A 23,524-nucleotide genomic window follows, 5' to 3' on the forward strand; every position below is an offset into this window, starting at 1 on the left:
AGAATAGTTTGGAGATTCTTTAAAAACCTAAAAACAGAGCTACCATATGATCCAGCAATCCTACTCCTGGGCATATACCTGGAGGAAACCATAATTTGAAAGGATATATACACCCTCATGTCCATTGCAGCACTATTAAAAATAGCCAGGACATGGAAGCAAACTAAATGGTTATCAACAGAGGAATGGATAAAGATGTACACACACACACACACACACACACACACACACACATATATAATGGAATATTACTTAGTCATAAAAAGAATGAAAGAGTGTTATTTGGAGCAACATGGATGAACTTAGAGGTTGTGATACTGAATGAAGTAAGTCACAGAGAAAGCCAAATATCATATGATATTGCTTATATGTGGAATTTTAAAAAATGGTACTGAGGAATCTATTTGCAAAACAGAAATTGAGTCACAGACATAAAAAAACTAGCTTAAGGGTACCAAGGGGGAAGTGGGGAGAGGGATAATTTGGGAGATAGGGACTGACATATACACAATATTATATATAAAATAGATAACTAATAAGAACCTACTGTGCAGCACAGGAAACTCTATTCATACCTTGTAATGACCTGTACGGGATTAAAATCTGAAAAAAGAGTGGATATATGTATATGCATAACTAACTCACTTTGCTGTTCACTTGAAACTAACACAACTTTGTAAATCAACTATATTTCAATTGAAAAAAAAACTGAGGAACTTAAAGTCCTATATTTCTAGTCTTGACAGATTGTAAATATTTACAGCAATTATTTATTTAGAATAGCAGGTCTACAATTTACAGATACACCTGTAGAAGAAACTTTTACAAAAACTAGGTGCCTAGAACAAGAAGCAGTGACTTGGGATGTGAATTCTGGCTCACTTTTGAGTCCTCAGACCTTGAACATCTCATTTAAATTCTCTAAGTCTTGAGGTAAAGTATCTGCAAAATGGGAATAAAGTTATCTGCTCTGCTCACTTCACAAGGTTGTTGCTTTGACATTTAGATATCTTTACATGGAATTCACTGAATATATTAATTAAGAGAGATAATAAATATTACATTGATAAATATATTAAAATATGGGGGAAAACATTGATTTCTGAACAAGCTAATAACAGGATGGATTTTCAGACTTCCTGTTAATTGACCCATCAGAAACAGTTCTACCTTCTATCAACCTCTTTCCTTTCAGGATACCATACTCTTTTGGTTTTCTTCCTACTTCACCAGTCTCCCCTTCTTAGTCTGTGGCTGGTTCTTACACTTCTTTCTAAACTCTTCAATACTGGGGTAAAGGATTATAGCGAACATAGACAGAATGTCCAATATTCTATCCACACTCACTGACACTCTTGTTTGATCTCATGTATTTAAATTAGATAATAATAGCTATGGATATTACTGTTGATATTAAAATGTCTCTAATTTGAATCTTTAAATTATTCCTCAACATGAAATACACACCGATACCTTGCTAACTTGAATTGCCTGCTCTTCTAGTAGGCAAAATTAATAGCTCCAAAATTGTGCTCAAAATCTTCACCCACTCCCTGCTTTGCCCCAAACTGGCTAATAGTGACTACTCAGAACAAAAAACCTTGATATTATACTAGGATTTCTCTTATTCTTACATCCCATTTGCAGTGCGTTAGGAAATCCTTGGAGAAGGAAATGGCACCCCACTCCAGTACTCTTGCCTGGAGAATCCCATGGATGGAGGAGCCTGGTAGGCTACATATAGTTCATGGGATCGTGAAGAGTCAGACACAACTGAGTGACTTCACTTTCACTTTTCACTCTCATGCACTGGAGAAGGAAATGGCAACCTACTCCAGTGTTCTTGCCTGGAGGAGAATCCCAGGGACAGAGGAGCCTGGTGGGCTGCAGTCCATGGGGTCACGAAGAGTCGGATACAACTGAATGACTTTACTTTCACTTTTCACTCTCATGCATTGGAGAAGGAAATGGCAACCCACTCCAGTATTCTTGCCTAGAGAATCCCAGGGACGGGGGAGCCTGGTGGGCTGCCGTCTATGGGGTTGCACAGAGTCGGACACGACTGAAGTAACTTAGCAGTAGCAGTAACAGCAAATCCTTAAATTGTTATTTCTAAATATACTGTTTTTACTCATACTCATCACATGCTGCTGCTGCTAAGTCGCTTCAGTCGTATCCGACTCTGTGCGATCCCATAGATGGCAGCCCACCAGGCTCTGCCGTCCCTGGGATTCTCCAGGCAAGAACACTGGAGTGGGTTGCCATTTCCTTCCCCAATGCATGAGAGTGAAAAGTGAAAGTGAAGTCACTGAGTTGTGTCCAACTCTCAGCGACCCCATGGACTGTAGCACACCAGGCTCCTCCGTCCATGGGATTTTCCAGGCAAGAGTACTGGAGTGGGATGCCATTGCCTTCTCCAATATTCATTACATAGTAAAAATTAAATAAGTTAAAATATTTAAAGTATTTAGTATAGTATTTGGCTTTCATTAAAAATAATAAGTAATACTATTCCTCATGTTAGATTCTGTGGTAAAGGCTTTACCTCTTATCTCTCCTAACAATAACCACAATACTCTATCTAGTCTCTAAAAATATTAGGGGCTATTATAAACTTTATTTTGCAGATGACTAAAGAAAGACCCAAAGAGGTTAAATAAGGTAACTAGTCTCAACTACTAAGTAACAGAGACAGGATTTGAAGCCAGGAACTGGACTTCAGAAATCTACTCTATGCTGAATGTTAGCTTGTATTAAAATCCATTATCTATCTGAACAGCCACAAAAATGATTTGAAGTATAATAGAAATGAAAAAAAATCAAGAAAATGGCCAACTGACATTCACAACACCAAAAGGCACAGCTCTTCTCCACAAGCACAAAGGCAAAGGGAAGAAGTAATGGAAAATTCATCCCCACATGCAACATGAACCATAAAGTGATTGATAAGAAACTTGTAATGCTTATATGAAAAAGAATATTAAAGAATGTTTCTGAGCAACACAAAATAAGTTCTCAAAAAAAAAAATCAGGAGAGAAGCCATATTCTTAGACAGAAAATTTTCAGAACTATAAAGATGTCAATTTTATCAAATTAAATGTAGCCATAATTAAGTTTACAGCTGAAACTTTTATGAGACTTGACAGCTGATTAATAAATTCTTTTGGAAGAGAAAATGCACACTAGTCAAAGGTTTTGAAAAAGAGCAATAACATGGAACTTGGTGTAACAGTCCCTTAAAGTTACAGTTTAGTTTTAGTCGAAATATATTGATAGAACACGTAGAGGGACCAGAAGTAAACATATGCACATTTAGTAATGTAGTATATCAGGAAAGGTGTATTTAATCAGTGATGGGAAAAAATGGAGTATTCAAGTTATGGTATTGGGGGCTATTGGTCATGAAGGAAATGAGCATAGGAAGGAAAAAAGGCAGGGAGGGAGAGAGAGAAAGAGAAAGGAGAACAGAGAGAGAAAGGAAAAGAGAAAAAAAAAAAGAAAAGAAAGGAAAGAGGGATGGAGGAAGGGTCCTACCTAATAGGATACATCAAAATAGAAAAGTCTCAAAAACTCTCTCACTACCAAAGAAATAAAATGATAATTTTTTCTTTTAAAAATAAAATTTTATTGGAACAGCCAATAATTTATTCATACAAATGTATGCTACAAACATGAAAAAGTGAAAGCTGAGGAAAGATTACTTCACAGCAGCAGATAGTATGCCTCCCTGACCTATTTTCACCCATATCCCAGAAGAAATGAAGGAATGGTGATATATTCTGAAAATATAAAGAAAAGTTTAACCCAAATCAACAAATTTGGATAGAGGAAAGAAGGGGGTAGAGTAGACAGTACTGGGAAAAAAAAGAAACAAACAAACACACTGTATATGTCATTGGAAGACATCCACAGAGGCAGAAAGGGCCACAAACTCCCATGGAACTAAGATAGTCCAAGTCTGGTTGGTACAGGCAGTTTGGCTGCCCCTTCCCATCAGCAATGTCTCCAGGGAAACAAAGCTGCTAGACAGTAATTCTCTACCTCAAACGTGGTAGAGGCTCATTAGGGATGATGCAAACTAGGGAAGGAAAGTGCTGCCAGTTTTAGTATTGAAAACTTTTGATTTTAATAAAACCAGAGCTCAAAGACAATAAAATAACCTATAAAGATTTAAAAGACCATGGACCTAAGGCAAATTCGGACAACACCCTTGTAAATAAAATACATGAATTAGATAGAGCAAAGGCAAAATTAACATGGAGAAAAATAAACTAACGGCATAGAAGAAAGACTCTAGATAATAACTTCCTTCTATCAGAGAAAACATACAAAGTTTAAAATAATTAGAGAAATTATGATAGCTGCAGAGGATAAAAAAGATCATAAGAATTATTGCTTTCTCTGAAGACCTCAACAAATGGAACTGAATGATATTGAGTGATATAATACACAAAAGGTCCCTGAAATGAAAGAAATGAAATGGCAAAAATGTATCAGGCATCCAGGCAGAACATGCCTGGCATCAACAGGAGAAAAATGCCAGGCTTTCCTGAGACTTTTACTGGCAATATCCGGTGCTAGAATTTTATAGAGCAATGAGGTAACAGGAAAAGAAGAGATGAACCATTAATAATATTCCAGAAAAGAATAAAGGCAATAGAAACCTTTCTCATGAAATATTTCAAGGAACAGCAAACAAACAAACAAAACTAATTAATAATGAAATACAAGCAAGGAAGAATGATTTGAATAGTAAAATCAGTCCTGGATAATCCATAATAAAAGAAGGACTGGTGGTGAGACTGACAGCCATCTGTATGTAAAATTAAGACCAAAGTGCCAAGGCAATTAAACAAGCAGAACAGAATGTAAATATTATGAACTCTGACAAAGTTAAGTATATAATTATTTAAAAAAAAACCTGAAAATGAATAGGGGTGAAGACAAATTGGAGGAAAGCTAATCACCTCAAATAACACGGCAGGGAGTTAATGAACACTGTCTGAAATTAAAACATGGGGCTAATGTATCCAGCTTCTTAATGGTATTCATCATCTTTTATTCTTAACCATAAAGATAGGTTTAAAGAAAAACCTTTCTCATGGTGAAAAAATATTTAAGGTCAGCAATTCTTTCCAATTTGTTTCTGTTTATTTCTTCTATTTAATTATGTATAATATACTAATTATAAATAGCAGGTACATGTCTCTCAATATATTGATCTTTTCATTTGTGCAAATCTATACATAACTGTCATGATATTCACCAAATGTTAACTTTTTTTTTTTTTTTCTGAGTGTAAAGATTTTGGGACAATTTGTTGTGTGCATTTTAACTTAAATAAGACACTAGAGTAAAATAATAAGCCCCATCTGCATTAAACATCTGAATGTGAAATCACAGTGATAAGAATGCTAATAACAAAAAGATTATAGAAGCTTACAGGTATCTATTTGTATGGATTGGTTTTGCAAGAGAGAAAGGAACCTGAGTAGAGATTTTCCAGGGTGGCTGAGGAACACAAGGTCAGAAGGCTATCATGCTGTGTAAGCAAGAGAGAGGTGTGTTGAACTTGCCTGGCCCCATGCCTTTGTGTCTGAACTCTCTAAAGAACTGAACACAGGAGGTGAAACCTGATTGCAACCAAGAACCCAGTTAATATCAGACCTTCGAAGCCAAATGAAATGACTGGAAGTAAAGGGAAGGTAGAACTTTGCTCATAGATCTGCTAATGCAGGAATCCTGAAAAATGCACATTTGTTTGCTTTGCTGTGGAGTTACTGGAATTGGAATTAACTGGTAGTTGTCCCCAACACAATTATCTGCCTGTCATGCAGGATGCTGGGGTGGGGGAGCAGTGGTGAGGTACCAGCTTAACTGAGGATCCTTAAACAGGGAAAAAAAGAAAAAAAAAACAAAAAACGCCAAAATCTAAGAGAGGTGTTCAGCTAAAATCAAATGAAGTTATTGTTGCTGTTGTTCAGTCGGTAAGTTGTGTCTAACTCCATGAATTGCAGCACGTCAGGCTTCTCTGTCCATCACTATCCCCCCGAGTTTGCTCAAACAGTGAAGTTGGACAATATTTAAAACTGCCCTAGAGAACTCATGATGCAAATTTTTTCCAGTAGGAATTAGTGAAATGTAGATAGCTTAACCATCTCAGTACTCTGAATTTTTGAAATCTTGAGAAACATTTAAATTACATTAAAAAGCTGGTGATACAAGTCTTAAATTCCTGATCATTTAAATATTTAACCTAATGGACTGCATGCATTAAAGTCTCATTCAGAATATTATATATAAGGTCAAATTCCATATTCTTTGAATATTTTGTACCCAAAGAAAACTATACACTTAACCTCACAAATGTTGAGTACCTACTCTATGAAAATAATGTTAATTTTGAAGACACATTGAATTCTAACATATTTTAAACATACAACATGCTTTTCTGTGTGTGCTGATATGATCAACCACTTTAAAAGGTTGTTTTCTTAAAAGTATGAAGAAGAGAGTAAACTTCATTGGGTAATAACAGAGCTTCAAATGTCTATAGAATTTTGGTGGTGAGCACAGGGCCTGTGAGCTTGTAGGGTAGAAGCAGCCCATGATTTATTAAGTTAGGAGGTTAGGTGCTTATGTCTATGGGCAACTGCACTTTCTGACCAATAGAAATGAACTACCTTTCTACAGGATTAAATAACTACATAACTAGAAAATAAATTTCAGAGTGGAATACTGGCTAAACATTAAGACGGCAATCCACTGGCCTTAGGAAGGCACACACACACATAAATACACACAAATCAAAATTGCAGGAAAAAAATTTGCACAAATCAAAATTTAATACCCTTCCATTTTTCTCATGTAATTAAATTTTCATAATTACATTTTGAATTTATTAGATTTTCTTATCTTACCTACAGGAACTTTGATACTTTATCACAAAAACATTTGACTATATGAAAATGTGTAGAAAGATTGAAATGTACAATGGAATTTAAAAAATGATGTAAAATCTCATCTCTACAAGTATTATTGAGTATTTTGTGTTTTTTTTTTTAACCTAAGAATTAGGCATTTTGATCAGTTTCTACCAAACTCATATTATTCATGAGAAAATGAAGGCTCAGGAACATTGTGGCTGACTTTTTAAAACAGTGCATAAACTTAACGGCAGAAAAAAAAACAACTGCATGCGTTCAGGGTAAGAGAGTCTTAGTGTGGAGCCTGCTTATAAAAGATACATTTTTCTCCTTAAATATTTATTTTTGTGGCATATGGGTAGAGACATTTTCAAGGAGTAAATGAGTCTCTTTTTTTGTTCTCAAACCAGACCTCCAGTCTGACTGCTAATGGAACATGCTCCCTCCTGCCTGGGCGGTACCACACTTCACAGGTACTGAGAGGCAAAGGATAATGAGAGGAGAAGCGCCAGGGCTGGGGATGGGAAAGGGAGCATACAGATTTCAATCAATATGGTAGGTTTTAGAAGTGCTTGTGAACTTTCCCAGCGATAAAGGTTAGAAAGCCCATCTGTCACTACCTCACATCTAAATGCTGTAACAGCAAATTCCTTCTCATTTGGTCCACAGATGCAGTGAACATACATCACAGGTTCTTAGGAGAATCCTTGTTTACACCTGTTGCTATACTCTCAGACATGTTCCTACCGAGAAGGTAAATTTTATGATCCTCCTACTGACAGGGACCTTGACAATCCTTCTCTAAACCGTACTCTAAGGAAGATACTCCAAATTGATCTAAAACGGCTTTGAAAATAAATCTTTTTTTTGGGGGGCGGGTGGGGTCATCCCTGGATTTATCAATAGGATATATTTTCAAAGATGTTCCTGCCTATGATGACTCTCACCTTTGTCCTGTGTTAAGTACTATTTTTTATTTTCATGTATGAGTTTGGATTTCTTCAAATATGAAATTATTTAATAGTGCCAAACACAAGAAGGAATCAGAAAATAACTGAGTGGTGATGACTTCCAATCAAAGGAAAGATGCTAATATGTGTTAGCATGCCATTTTTTCAGTTTTCATAAAAATAAAAAAGAACACCACCAAACTTTTAAATCTAATTGGTTTTGCTTGTTTATTCATGTAAGGTCAGGTGTGCATACGGATCTATTGTGTTATTCTCTGACCAAAATCTAGAAAATAATTTTAATAAAAAATTTCCAATACCCAGAGTAGCAGTCACTATAGTATATATAATATACTAGCATTGCGGTTCACACATAACAAAATAAAAGTTAAATGTAATATAATTATCCTATTTAGAATTTTTATAGAAAAGAATCCGTTGTTCTGTGTTCACTTTGATATTTAAGGGAAAAAATAGCCTTGAAGCAGATAATAAAATTTTGGCTTACTGTGCAACTCATTTGCTAATATATTATATTGATAATATTCAAACATTATTCTAGCCTAAAATAGACTTTGATATTTATGAAATAAGGTTAATAATATTTCCATATGTTATATAACAATCTTTCTAATCATTATGATTTATTAAGTTAATTTCCACACATACACACTTGTTCCAGGGGAGTGCCTGTTACATTTGAAAGAGTCTAGTGAGATTTTGATGTACCAAAGATACTACCTTTTGAGAAATAACACACTTAAGCCAAAATAAGCAATGTTAAGCTATAATGTTTTGCTTTGTAGCATGCTGCCAGTTGATAAAATACACATAGCACACACACATACATACACATTTGAACGAGTAAATATTCTTAGTGGTTTTAAATATTGTAGATCCAGAAATAAACTTAATTTCTGTACTAAGACTTTTTGTCACCTCTTTAAAAAAAAATGCATGTCCATTAAAGCTGAAAAGATGTATAATATATTGAGTTAGAATCATTTATTCAAGCCAAGGTACTTGCAAAAATTACTTAAAATATGTTAAATGCCCCTTTTGGAATGAATATAACTGGATTTTTAATGTCAGAGGGGCATATTTTATAGACTAACAAAAGCAACACTGCAGTTTAATTCAAAAAGGCTCTCTAATTTATCAGTTTGAAACTAACCTTATCCATGGGTTTTTCTATTGCTTCATTGTTTTGATTTCTTCAAATAAGTCTTAGCATAGAGTAACTAAATGCATACTGAAGAGTTAAGGGGTTTTTGTCCTCCTATTTCAAGCTAAAACATAACCTCTAAATTATCTTTTACAGTAAGCCAAAGCCAGTATCACATACCTTTCGGGAATGAATTTCTTTCACATACAATGGAAGTAGAAACTCAGATATACCTTCAAGTCGGATTCCCTTCTTGGTGACTCTCAGATTTCCCATACCATCCTACAAGCAATGAAATATAGTTCACTTTTAGGTTAACTGGAGAATGAATAAATGGCCATAATTTTCTTAGGCCTAAATTGAGAAAACAGTAAGCTCAAATCCGTGATGACTTAAGGAAAATGAGAGGCTGAATCTACTTAATGAATGACTGCAGCAGTTGGCATGCATATAGTGGGCTCTGTGTAAAATGAACAGGAAAAGAGGAGTATAAAGGACCTGGTAGCTTCTTTCCAGTCTAACAGAGACTAGGACTCATCTGTGAATAACTCCTATACTTTCTTCATGCACTAACACTTTTAATTATTTATTAGGCATAATTACACTTGCTTCCTGATTATTAAAAACAACTTCATGTTTGCAGAGAGATCTAATGATATTTACATGACAGTTATACACATATTTCTACTATAAATGCTCACATTTGTACAAGCAATTAATGATTGACTAGTGTAAGTAAGCATGGTGTCCCAGTATTTTAATCATGGGTAACACTTATGTCCTTTTCTTTAGAAAATAATACTCCACGAGTATGATAAAACAGGGCACAAATAATATTGATGAGGCAAAAAATAAAAATAGTAAGAACAGAGTACTGATAGGTGTCTAAGAAAGGAGATTTCACATCTAGTTGGAGAGTACACCATTTCTCATGGAGGAGACTGACTATGACAAAGACCTTAAGAATATGGAGTTTCAACAAGAGATGTCCTTAGAGGGAGGAAGGAACTGACCATTCTGGTCACAATCAGGAAATAGCATTCTACCCAACCTGGCTAATGGAATATCAAGAGTGAAAACAATTAGGAGTACGTTTTGAGGTCAGAGAAAGGAAAGCCCTGAGTGTAGAGCTAAGGAATCTGTATGTATTGATACAACAGCCTCCAAGAGAAGGAACGTAAAAAGTTCTTGAATCGCTCAATGGCTTGAAATGATCTGAATTACACTTTAAGGAAAATCTGGTAGAAGTACTATGCGGAGCTATCTGACAGTGTCAGAAATAATGCACAGCTCTGTAATAAGTGAGAGGAGTGTGGCGGAAGAGCAACTTTCAAGACCTGGTGACTAATTTTTTCTTGAGATACTGAAAAGGGGGCCATGTGCGATTGATCCAAGGGTTCACAACTATGACTACAGAAGGACACTCATTACTTAATGAGTTTTACAATTGGAATAGGGAAATCTGTAAGTTCAATGGCAAAAATAAGTTCAGCTTTGAACTTTCTAACTATACTTCCAGAAGTATCACAAAAAATCCAGAATTTTATTCATCAACCAACACACCTGTAGAAAGCAGGCTGGGGAGCAACAGTTGCTTTGGTCTTGCTTGACTTTATCATGATGGAAGAACAAGTTCTATGTGGGAAAAAATGTATATAAAAACAAGGGAGAAACTCTTAGGTAATGAGTAGGCCCGTAGGTTGGAAAGACATATTCTTTACATTCTGGGAGGCCGGGATTAGTAGAAGAGGAAAGGCAACGGATTCAGATAGTCCTAGCCTCTACCCTCTGCTCTGACCTCAAAAGAAAGCCAGTGAAATAGCAGAACAATGGATAGAATTTTGAATAAGAACTGAAGGCCTTTTTTCTTTAACTCAAAGAAAAACACTAAGAAGAGAAATGGAAATATTTTGAGGTGGAGAAATGTCAGGCTTCTCATGGAAGGAGAAAATAACTGATTCTGGTTGAATTGAACTTTGGATCAAACAGAGGAATTCACTTCTTGAGCTTGAACTTTTTATCAGCTTGAACTTCAAGCTGACACTGAAAATGCCTAATAGGGAAATGAACTAATTTTTTCTAACATGAAAATTTCAATCATCACTGAAGACAAATTCTGATGAGAAAACAGGCATACTTGTTTTACTCTGAGACAGAATTAATTTATACCAGTTTTATAACATCCTCTTTCCCTTTTGAAATTGAAGTGTCTGATATAGATATTAGTTACAGATCATTCATTCATTGACTCTTAAGAGTTTTGCAATAGTATGCAACAGAATTAACAGTGATAGAGTTTCAAAACTGAGGATATATTAGACAGGAATGGCAAAAAGTCATAGGAATGTGGTGTCCTAAAGTAACGAAAGATTATGTCCCTCAAATGGCTATTATTTTTCTTATTAAGTAGAGACAAGTAAAGCCAGAAAAATAGAATTAGGTTGCAAAAATAGCACAGAATAAAGAATATCAACAGGTGACAAATTAATGATCAAGTTCAATAGAGGTTAAAAAATATAAGAAATGCTAAGACAGGTTTGTCATCAGAAAATGGAAACTCAGATTTTGAAATCTTGAAGGTGAGAATATTTCTAGACATGATAAGGTCTGGAGGACACGGAAGCTACAAAAGTAGGCTGGAGACAGAAATCTTTCAGTACTAAAATAGTAGTACATATAAAGTGATAAGTGGCCTTCAAATATTGTTTTGTTTCAGAGGGGTTTTCTTGAGTTAATCTCACACAGTGGCTGTCCAGGTATGTTCTCAAATGCCTACCTGAAAGAAGTGTTCTGAAGTGCTCCTACGAAGTTGCTTTGCAAATGTTTAAGGCAACTGCTAGACTATTTCAATGTGCCAGCAAATTTGGAAAACTCAGCCATGGCCACAGGACTGGAAAAGGTCAGTTTTCATTCCAATCCAAAAGAAAGGCAATGCCAAAAGAATGCTCAAACTATCCCATGATTGCACTAATTTCACACGCTAGCAAAATAATGCAAAATTCTCCAAGCCAGGCTTCAAGAGTATGTGAACCATGAACTTTCAGAAGCTCAAGCTGGATTTAGAAAAGGCAGAGGAACCAGAGATCAAATTGCCAATATCCATTGGATCATTGCAAAAGGAAGAGAGTTCCAGAAAAATATTTACCTCTGACTGTGTGGACCATAACAAACTCTGGAAAATTCTAGAAAGAGATGGGAATACCCGACCACTTGACTTTCCTTTGAGAAATCTGTATGCAGGTCAGGAAGCAACAGTTAGAACTGGACATGGAACAACAGACTGGTTCCAAATGGGGAAAAGAGAACATCAAGGCTGTATATTGCTACCCTGCTTATTTGACATATACACAGAGTACATAATGAGAAATGCTGGGATGGATGAAGCACAAGCTGGAATCAAGATTGCCAGGAGGAATATCAATAACCTCAGATATAGAGACGACATCACCCTTATGGCAGAAAGCAAAGAACTGAAGAGCCTCCTAATGAAAGTGAAAGAGGAGAGGGAAAAAGTTGGCTTAAAGTGCAAAATTCAGAAGACTGAGATCATGGCATCTGGTCCCATCACTTCATGGCAAATAGATGGGGAAAGAGTGGAAACAGTGACAGACTTTTTTGGGCTCCAAAATCACTGCAGATGGTGACTATAGCCATGAGATTAAAAGATGCTTGCTCCTTGGAAGAAAAGTTATGACCAACCTAGACAGCATATTCAAAAGCAAAGACATTACTTTGCCAAAAAGGTCCATCTAGCCAAAGCTATGTTTTTTCCAGTAGTCATGTATGGATGTGAGAGTTGGACTATAAAGAAAGCTGAGGGCCGAAGAATTGATGCTTTTGAACTGTGGTGTTGGAGAAGACTCTTTCTTGAGAGTCCCTTGGACTGCAAGGAGATCCAACCAGTCCATCCTAAAGGAAATCAGCCCTGAATATTCACTGGAAGGACTGATGCTGAAGCTGAAGCTCCAGTACTTTGGCCATTGGTACGAAGAAATGACTCATTTAAAAAGACCCTGATGCTGGGAAAGATTGAAGGCAGGAGGAGATGGGGACAACAGAGGATGAGATGGTTGGGTGGCATCACCGACTCAATGGACATGAGTTTGAGTAAGTGCTGGGAGTTGGTGATGGACAGGGAAGCCTGGTGTGTTGCCCATGGGGTTGCAAAGAGTCAGACACAACTGAGTGATTGAACTGAACTATCTCAGGGCAATAGAAACAAATTCTATCATGAATATAATTCACAGTTCAATAATATTCTTAAAAAATGTTTTCATAAGATGTTTAAAAATAAAAGAACTGGATATCCATATTAAGGGTGATATTATGTATATTATATGCATATTTAATTTGGGGAAGTTTTGAATCTTAAGATCAGTGTTATCTTTCTATATAACATACAATTTGGGGGAATATAGATATATTTCATTTAAATTAGATGACATGGAACTTCCCTGGGTAAATGTAGAACTGTTACCATAGGTTAGTGTTATGAATCTAACCTTGCTCCACTATGTTCATCAGTCTTCTTCTGTAAGTTTCTCTATATTATTTACATGTAGTTATAAAATACATGGAACTGTATAATATATATTCACTGAATAATTAACCTGATGTTCACATTCACACCCAAGTCCACCAGTAAATTATGAGATGATGAAATAATCTGGTTTCTCTTATCTAGGAGAGTTGGAAAAGTGAATTTCTTCCTACTGTCAGCATAGCTCCTTGTTTCACTGTATTCCTGGTTCCTTCCAATCTAAAGGGAGAAAATAATTTCTGGATTTGCTATTAAGATTGACATTGCCAAAACACCAGAAAATAACAGAATCTAATGCACCTATAGTACAGACCCCAACCTTGGCTGTGCTACCTTCATCCTGTGTAAGCTTGAACAGTTAGCTAAGCATTTTGTACATTAATTTTTGTTATATGTAAAAGGAATAATATTTAGCTATGCATTTATAGCAAGGATGACATGAGGATGTAAACTGATTAAAATCATGCTTATCTTCTGAGTTCTTCTATATATGTGCAGAAGTACTCAAAAGTTTTAACCATTATTACATTTTATTTGAAATTGTATATTATAATAAAAATTCATATCATTTGAACTTCAGCAGACATTAAATACATTAAATTTTATCATCATTATAGTTATAATCCATAGTAGGAGAGCTTGGATTCAAAATGTGACTACTGTTTACTAACTGTTGCCTTTGACATATTCTTTATCTAAACCTAAATCATTTTTTATAAGAATCAGAAAACAATAGTTTTCCTTACATTGATGTCATAGTAATTTAACAAGATGATATACAAATGCCTTGTTCCTGAAGCTAGCATATTCTTGATAGTTATTCTCTGTAGTTTATTTAAATTAATACTCTGATAATAAATATAATTAATCTCTATTCAACCTACTTCTTTTTATCTACCTCTCCCATTTTTCATTTCTTCCTTTCTATTCCCAAGGGCAATCATCTGCACAACCTGGTAATTGCCTTCATACTTAAACTGTTTGGAGTGTAAACTTAACATTGTTTACACTGTTATTTTATTGAATTACTCCTTACATCATCTAAACCCTTGGATTATAGATTTATGCCATTCCTTTGAAATATTTAATGTGCTTTCTAAATAAACCATTATAAATATTATCACTTTTGTGTTAAGGAATAATATTAAAAAATCATCTCTCCTACTGAATCTTTTTTAAACTTATCTTTTTAATTGGTAGAAAATTGTTTCACATTTTTTAATTGGTTTCTGCTGTCCAACAATACAATTCAGTCATAATTATAATCCTTCCCTTCCTCTTCTCCCTCTCCTTACCCCATCCGACCCCTGCGGGTGATCACAGGGCACCAGGCTGGCTCCCTGTTTTATTTAGCAACTCCCCCCTAACTGTCTGTTTCACACATGCTCGTGTATATACATCAATGCTACTCTCTCAGTTTGCCCCACCCCCGCCTTTCCCTGATGTGTCCACAAGTCAGTTGTCTACTAAGTTCATCAGGACCATTTTCTAGATTCCATATTGATGCATTTATATCCCATACTTGTTTTCCCCTTTCTGATTTCACTCTCTTTTAAGAGGCTCTAGATTCATCCACCTCACTACAACTGACTCAAATGAGTTCCTCTTTAGAGCTGGGTAATATTTCATTGTATAGTTATACCACAACGTCTTTATCCAGTTACCTGTCAATGACACCTAAGTTATTTCCATGTCCTGACTATTATAAATATTGCTGCAATGAACACTGGTGTATGTGTCTTCTAAAGGTGTGGTGTTCTCAACGTATATGCCCAGTAGTGGGATTGCTGGGTCATGTGGTAGATTTATTCCTAGTTGTTGTTTTTTTTAAGGACTCTTCATATTGTTTCCCACAGTGGCTGTATCAGTTATCAGCTTCCAGTTTTCAATGGTGCAGGAAGGTTCCCTTTTCTCCACACTTTCTCCAGCATTTATTGGCTATAGACTTTTTGATGATGGCCATGCAGACTGGTATAAGGTGATACCTCATTTCTCCTGCTATATCTTAAGCTTCTTCTTTGGAGTTATTTTCAAGACCCTTGGAGTGTCTCATGTAATTCTTTGTTTTACAGATTATTTGTTCTTTTCTCATCATCATCCACTCTTTACCTCCACTAAACTACAAAGCTAATATTTTTCAAAAAGTTCTGTTTTGTCATTTAAATTTCTTTTTTAAAAACTGGGTTACAAAGAACATAAAATATTATACTGATATTAGCTTCATGTGTGCAACATAATGTTTCAATATTTTTTTGCGTTATAAAATGATCACCACGATAAGACCAGTTGCCATCTGGTCACCATGCAAAGTTGTTATAATATTATTGACTATCTTCCTTATGTCACAGCTCAGTAGCTTATTTTATATCTGAAAGTCTATAGTTGCAGCATTATTTATGCTATTCAAGGTATGGAAACACCTAAGTGCTCACTGTGAGATGAATGGATAAAGAAATTGTATCTCTCTCTTTCTTGCTCTCTCCCACCCCCACCCCCCCCACACACACACTGAAATATTACTCAGCCATTTAAATTTCCTGATTCAAATATTTTGTTTGAACCGATCTTCATTCTTATCTCTTCTTAATACTCTTACCCATCATTCAAGGCTAGTACGATTTGCATTTTGAGACTGCAAAGCCATCTTTATTACAATTTTCACACACTTGATTTCTTGGGAAAGGTAAAGAATGCTTTATTGAGAAGTATTTTTTTGGAGTTTATTATAAGAGACTGTCTTTAAAATAAATCATAGGTATGAATGTTAACAAAGAGAATATTGATAAGCATATTATGCTGAATTTAAAATCCACAATCATAACTTTTCAATCGTCTGACAATAATTCACTCTGTCCTATCTCACATAGAGTTTTTAAGACCCTTGACTGTCTCGTATTAGAAGGTGTCCTTAGATGGTGGCCATTCTCAGAATCTGAATTACTCCTAACAGACATGTGATTGTCAAAGAAATGAGTGTGTTTACATGGAATGGAGAAAAGTTTTTAAAAATGATATGATCATTAAATAACACAGAAAATCTAGTATATAATTATTTATATTAAAAATCTTTTCAAAGAAAGGTGAAAGAATCCAGGAGACAATTACATATAGATTTTAGACATTTTTTGAATGTTAAAAAATAAATATCTTGCAAATTACTAGCATCATACATTTCAAAAATTTGATTATGAAGGAAGATAAATCCATATTTTATATGGATTTGAGTATCTAATGATATTCCTTTTGTAATTCAACTTGCATGAGGAAACAACCTTTGAGGCAAATTAGAGACAAATTGGAGCTCAGTATGGTGGGTATTTGTGAGACTTTGGGAATTAAATATCAAATAAAGAAATATATGGAGAAATGGAGGTATTAGATTGCTAAAATATAATTACAAATTACTTTTAAAGGTCTTTTTGTTATTTATTCTTTCTTGCATGCTAAAGGAATAAAAAAGTCTATTTAATTTCCAACTGTTATTTCAAGATGAGAAAATTCTCTTTAAAGTATCTAAGGATTTTCTTTTTCTTACCTGTTTTATGGTATTATTTATAATTTATACTGAACTATTTTTTCCCCAAGCATAAGAGAAAGAAGAAATAAAACATTTGTTGGTAGGTTGCTTTATATGTGTGTTTTTACTATGCTGTTTGCTGTAGGCCTGTATTTTATTTTCATTATAATTGAGCTTCCTTATTCCTGCCTATTGTTAGAAAATAAACTCTACAGTAATAAAGATTGATAGACTTAGAAAACTGATCTCTCATTCAGCTTGTATAGAAACATCTTTAGGGATTATTTTTAATAATATAACTTTTGTTATCTGGAGCACTATTTATTCCTTCAGTTCTTAGCCAGTTATTGTTTCATAATTTATACTTTACCAATTGTCAGAGCTGTAGAAAAGTTTTAAATATATGATATATTAAATAAAATAAATACTGTACTTTGTATCTCTTATTTGGTGTTCTTATAACTATGTGAGTGGTTTTTTAAAAAGCATAATAAAATAAAATGCAATTTGTCTTCCCAGTTTTTTTCTACTTATAATACAACTCCTTGACAAATAAGTCCTTCTTTTTCTAACAATCCACGTATCCCTAGTCTCATTGAACATATGTCATTAACAATAAAATCATCAGAGTTAATATATACTGGATAAAAATAAAACCCCAAACCAAAATATATTAATCTGATGTGGCATATATGATCACAGTTATCCAGTTAATGGAGGAAAAATGGATATGTTTGATAAATCCAATGAGCCTATATATAAGGGGACCAACAATATATATGCACACACATACATATAAACAGCTACTTAAAATAATGGAGAAATAGATCATAGTTATTCAATCCAATAAGAATGTTTGAACATTAAATTATTTTATTCTTAATATTCTTGAAAAAAGTTTTCTTACAGGACATCTTTTGGAATCACAATCAGGAAAAATAGAAATCGGTGTGGTTTAGTCTAATGATCTAAATTTAACCATATGAGACAACCTTAAATGGGCACGGACGCACTGGCATTGTGCCACTTTACCATGAAGTTAAGGTTACATTCTGAGGATGCTGGAGAAGGAAATGGCGACCCACTCCAGTATTCTTGCCTGGAGAATCCCATGGAAAGAGGAGCCTGGAGGCCTACAGTCCAAGGGTGGCAAAGAGTCAGACACGACTGAGCGACTAATAACACTGAGGATGTGCAAGGGACAGAGACTTGCTACTGAAGAGTGCTGTAGGAAAACCAAGCATGGAAAACAAATCATATTTCTTGGTGTAGAGACAATGGCAAAGAACCTCAGGCATTTGACTTATGGAAAATAATAAATAAAAACTTAATAATAACAATATGTACCTTGAAGATTGTCATCTGTAAATGGGTGACTGAAAAAAAAATCCATATTTTCATCTGTGTAACAAAAGTATAAAGCCTCAAGCTTCACTATTAGTGTGTCTGTCTTTCCCAAACATGTTTAATAGTATATCGGAATCATAATAAACTCAGTGGAAAAAGAGCTCAGTTTTCAAAGAAATTTAGGAAACCACTGCAAGATATGTTCCCACTCAGAGATTCATAATGCATATTAGCATTCTCAACACTCTGAGAAGTCTAGAAGAGAGAAATATTTTGTCTAATACAAACTTCCCCAAACAATTGTCCAAAGGGACATCCCCCCCCAAACTCAATCATTTACCTTTTAAAATAGGTGCAGTGGTGTTCCTTTGAACACACTGTGTTCACTTACATTTGATAAACTCTGAAGGAAGACCTACTCAAAGAGGAGGTGCACTGTGTAGCATGAAAGCTTGAAAAGATGTGATTAAAGAATTAAAAGCTACCATGTCTCCAGAGACACTTACGGAAAGCCTATGTAGACTGCCACTAAATTCTGTTGATAATTCAGCTTCCCAGATATACTGAAAGACTGAAGAGGCTACAGTGAGCATGGCTAAGCATCCAGGCTGCTTCTGAGATATAACTTCTTGTCCTTAAGACAGGCCGTGCTGAGGACACCTCTGGTTTTTGCACATATATGTCTGTTACTGTAAAGATAATTTAGTTTCTAAAACAAGAATCATTTCTTTGAACAAGATCACATTTCTGGACCTATAAATTAAGAATAAGACCTTAGACTATGGTAACTCTACATAGGCAGGCCTCAAGGTAAGGTCTTGTATAAAAATTCCTACTAAATGTCCAAGACATTTTTGGTTTCTACCCTAACTATGGAATTAATCCTAAGAGCTTTAGTACAGAGAAATTTAGCAAATGGCACATTGTCACAACAACCCTGTAAAACAGACACATTATTGTCCTCATTTTATTTAAAATACACACACACATACACACACAAATAAAGTAGGTGAATTGTATGGAGCTAGTAAGTTAGCCCAAAGTTTACTTCTCTCTTTTTTACTCAGTCTAACTATAGGGATAGAGAATGTAAGCTGAATTTATTTTACTATGTAACTCCATTCAGTTCAGTTCAGTTCAGTTGCTCAGTCATGTTAATACTTTTCATTATTATTTATGAACTAATGTGTACTTCTTTTCCTTAGATTGCTTGCCTTTTAATTTTCAAAACATTTCCTTCTCTCACTGACTTCATTTAACAGCACATATTTCTCATTTGACTCAGATCTGTATCATGGTATTCTGAAAACAAATTATTTCTAGTAAGACAAAAGTCTACTTCCAAGTGATTATAAAGTTCATCTTAAAAACGAAGCTACCCAGAACAAATTATTGATATTTGTATAGTCACACACATTTTAAAAGAGCCTCAGAAAAATATTTTTGGTAAATACAATCACTGTTTCACATTCTTCCTATTAACTGCTTTGTAATTACTCTCATTCTATAAAACAATTGTGGGTATACATGCATGTGTGTGTGTATTTAGAAGAGATGTGTTGCATAGGAAGGGTAGGTAAAGTTAACTTATTGAACACCAAACTGTAGTCATCTTACTAGCTACGAAGAGGATATTAGGTGAATATGAAGACTGGATGAAGATCAGACTGAAGGCAGTTGCCGCAATGAAAAAGCCATAATTGTTTGCCAAATTTTTGTCATGAAACAATTTTTTGACCCAGAATTCATTCACCTCTCTTGACAAATTTTTAGTCATGGGACAAATGCAGCTGCCTTAGCCTGAGATTCCTCAGAAGTGAGCATGTTGGTTATTGCCATCAGGTAAGCCCACTAAGTCCAGCAAAAGTCAGATCTCACTTCAACGAAGGACTTGCCCCACCTACTGGGAAAACCAATAGCAGAAGACTCTTAACTTTCAGTCTTACCAGGAAATATCTTAGCTGCAAAGAGCTGTCCTGTCCAAAATCATGCCCTCAAGCCCCACCTGGGATGGCTTTCATGGCTTTCAATGTGGCGATATCAATATCCAGCTACCATATGCCCCTCTGGATAATCTTGGGATTGTTTTAGCTGCCAAGCTCACTGTGAGATCAATCAAAGGTGCTATTCCTCTGTACCACATTTTGACTTCTTTCTTCTCTCATCTCGACCCTACTTTCTTGATGCAATGTTATTTTCTAGTTTATTATGAAATATTTTAATCAAAATGCATCTAACTCCATGATATGTTTTAGATTAAAATTAAATTAAAACAGCACAAGGATAAGACTGATGCTAAAAATGTCAGTGAATTATAATCTATGCTAGAGAGATATTAATATTGCTGACAGGTGAGAGGAAAAGTAGGATATTATGGTATTCATATTGACAACTCAAATATATGATTTTTTTCTTTCAGAGAGCACTTTATTAATATATTATCACACCAGGGAAGCTCTTTCATCTTCAATGCCTATGCTGCAATCTTTCTGTATGGTTATTCATTTATCACTGAATTTCTTAAAATATTTGTTTTCAATCAATGGTAATTTTTATAATAACCCAGATCCAGACAAATAATGTAGATCTGGGTTCGTTTCAACCTACCTGGATGACAGAAAAAGGACATCTCTTCATTTGAATGTTAAATTAAAATTTTGAAGATGACTGCTTAGACCTGTGGTTTTTTCAAATTTTTAAACATGTGTACTTTTAAGAGGTAAAACAGGATTTTTTGTTGGGATATTGGTAGAAATTATTGTAGGTAATAGCTTTATTATCGATCTTGTTTCTAGCTTTTCATACACAATTTAGAGTCATGGGTAAATACCTTGTTTTTCTTCCACACAATGTATTAGCTGTCAATGTCCTGTGAAAATGTGGGGATAGGCTTGTGTACTGCCTTTTTGTGAGTGTGTGGCAGGGGCGGGGGGTGTGTACGTGCTTTGGAGGGGTATGTTGGTTCTTGGATAAAATCTGAGGATTTTATCCTGAGGAAACATGAATGAATAAAATACAGGGTATGTCTTGCAGTCATGTGCAGCAAATGAATAAATGTACACCTACAAACAATACCTAGAAAATGTAAAAAACAGAATAATATTTATATAAATTAAAAATACCTGCATAACAGATGATTTTTGTGTCAAAACACATAGAACCACCAAAAGGAATACAATGGTTGACTACAAAGAGGGGGCAAGTGCTGATAATGGGAGTGAAAACAGATATATAAATAAAAGGAATGAAAGAGTAAATGAATAAAAAATAGTAAACATTAAGTGAGAATTTTTATGGACAAACAATGTAATAATGACACTGTTTCATAAATTGATGGACACAATTACCTCAATCTTCTGCACCTGAATTTAAAATTCTCATTATCATTAATATATCCAATTAAAATTAAAAATATGAAAAATCATATTTTTTATGGCCTTATCCTCTTATAATACAAAGTTTATTTTATCAGTGTCCAAGGATAAATTTAACCTAAAATATCTTTCATATTCCAAGCTATATTCTGGTAAATTATGATGTAATCACAAAACAGTTTATTGTACTACAAACATTCCTATAATGTATCATTTTCTTTGTTTCCTTAAAAACTTCTCTTGTTTTATTCCACTGGTTTTGCAATGCCTTATAAATCTTTGTTTACTAGAAACTCTATCCCTGTGTACTGACGTGACTAAGACAAGATATTGTGCCTCTGATTTGGAAAAAAATCTCTTGTATTTTTCCTTTACTCACAGTATTTCTGATACTAGATGTGTGGGTCTTCCACGCAGTCAAGCATCCTCTCAGACACCAGGTGGGTATCCTGCAATTTAGCCCAATTCTGACACTATGTACCTGGACACAGACCCCTCAAGTCAAGGTTTCAGTCCCATGAGCTCTCCCCCTACCCCTACTTCACATGCACCTTGTAAGGTCAGGTTGTTACCAGTGCTTCTGAACAACTGGCTGTAAATCAGAGGTCCCCAGGGGCCCTCTCTTCAGGTTTAATTAATTTGGCAGAGGAGCTCACAGCACTCAGGGGAACATTATTTTACTAGATTACTGGTCTGTTATGAAAGATAAAACTCAGGAAGAGGAGACGGAAGCAATGCACAGCATCAGGTGCAGGAGAGGATGTGGAGCTTCCATGGACTCTCCAGTCATCAGAGTCCAAGCACCTCCACGGGTTCACCAACAGAGGAGCTCACCAACAGAGGAGCTCACCAACCTTTGTAAATTTGGAGCTTTTACAGAGGCCTCATCATGTAAGCATGATCAATCATTAACAACCTCTAGCTCCACTATCATTCTTTGGAGAGAGGCTGGGCTGAATATTCCAAGCTTCTAATCATAGGTTGGTCTTTCTGATGACTGTCCCCATCCTGAATCTACCTAGGAGTCTAGGAAGAGCCTCCTCAATAGAACAAAAGACACTCCTATCACCCAAGACATTCACCAGGAAATTCACCCAAAAAACAGGGTTAAAGAGCAAATAGCAGAATGAAATAAAGATGTCCCTATTGTTTTTCTCAGAAAATTATAAGGGTTTTAGGAGCTCTGATCTGGGAACTAGGAGCAGAGCTCAATATCCACAATTGACCCTCGAACAGCAAGCATCAGGGCTAAGGGCACAGAACTTCCTTTTGGTCAAAAGTCGACCTTCCATATCCACATTTCCACATTTGCAGATTCAGCCAACATCAGATTAGTTAATAATACAGATTTACTGAAAAATATCCACATATAAGTGGAACACTACAAATTGATGTTTTCAAAGTCAATTATGTATTTTCTATTATTTCACTTCTAGTTTTGTCTTTAGAATTTATTATAATGCCAGTATAGACAAGCACAAGTACTAGTAAGTTCTTGATAAAGATCAATTGAGGTTATATGCATTTTTATAATGTCTAAGACACGCTTACTCCTTGGAAGGAAAGTTATGACCAACCTAGATAGCATATTCAAAAGCAGAGACATTACTTTGCTGACTAAGGTCCGTCTAGTCAAGGCTATGGTTTTTCCAGTAGTCATGTATGGATGTGAGAGTTGGACTGTGAAGAAAGCTGAGCACCAAA

General features: G+C 35.1%; 1 protein-coding gene across 2 annotated transcripts in view; it reads right to left on the bottom strand.

Moving 5' to 3' along the window:
* SGCZ (sarcoglycan zeta) overlaps positions 1–23,524 on the bottom strand; it is a 420,641-nt gene that overhangs the window by 179,443 nt on the left and 217,674 nt on the right. For both annotated transcript variants that reach the window (XM_068971226.1, XM_068971225.1), the window contains exon 2: positions 9,223–9,324. In XM_068971226.1, the coding sequence (XP_068827327.1) occupies positions 9,223–9,324 (102 nt within the window). The remainder of the gene's footprint in view (positions 1–9,222; positions 9,325–23,524) is intronic.

The sequence above is a fragment of the Capricornis sumatraensis genome, chromosome 4 (genome assembly GCF_032405125.1).
Source record: "Capricornis sumatraensis isolate serow.1 chromosome 4, serow.2, whole genome shotgun sequence".
Classification (NCBI taxonomy): Eukaryota; Metazoa; Chordata; class Mammalia; order Artiodactyla; family Bovidae; genus Capricornis; species Capricornis sumatraensis.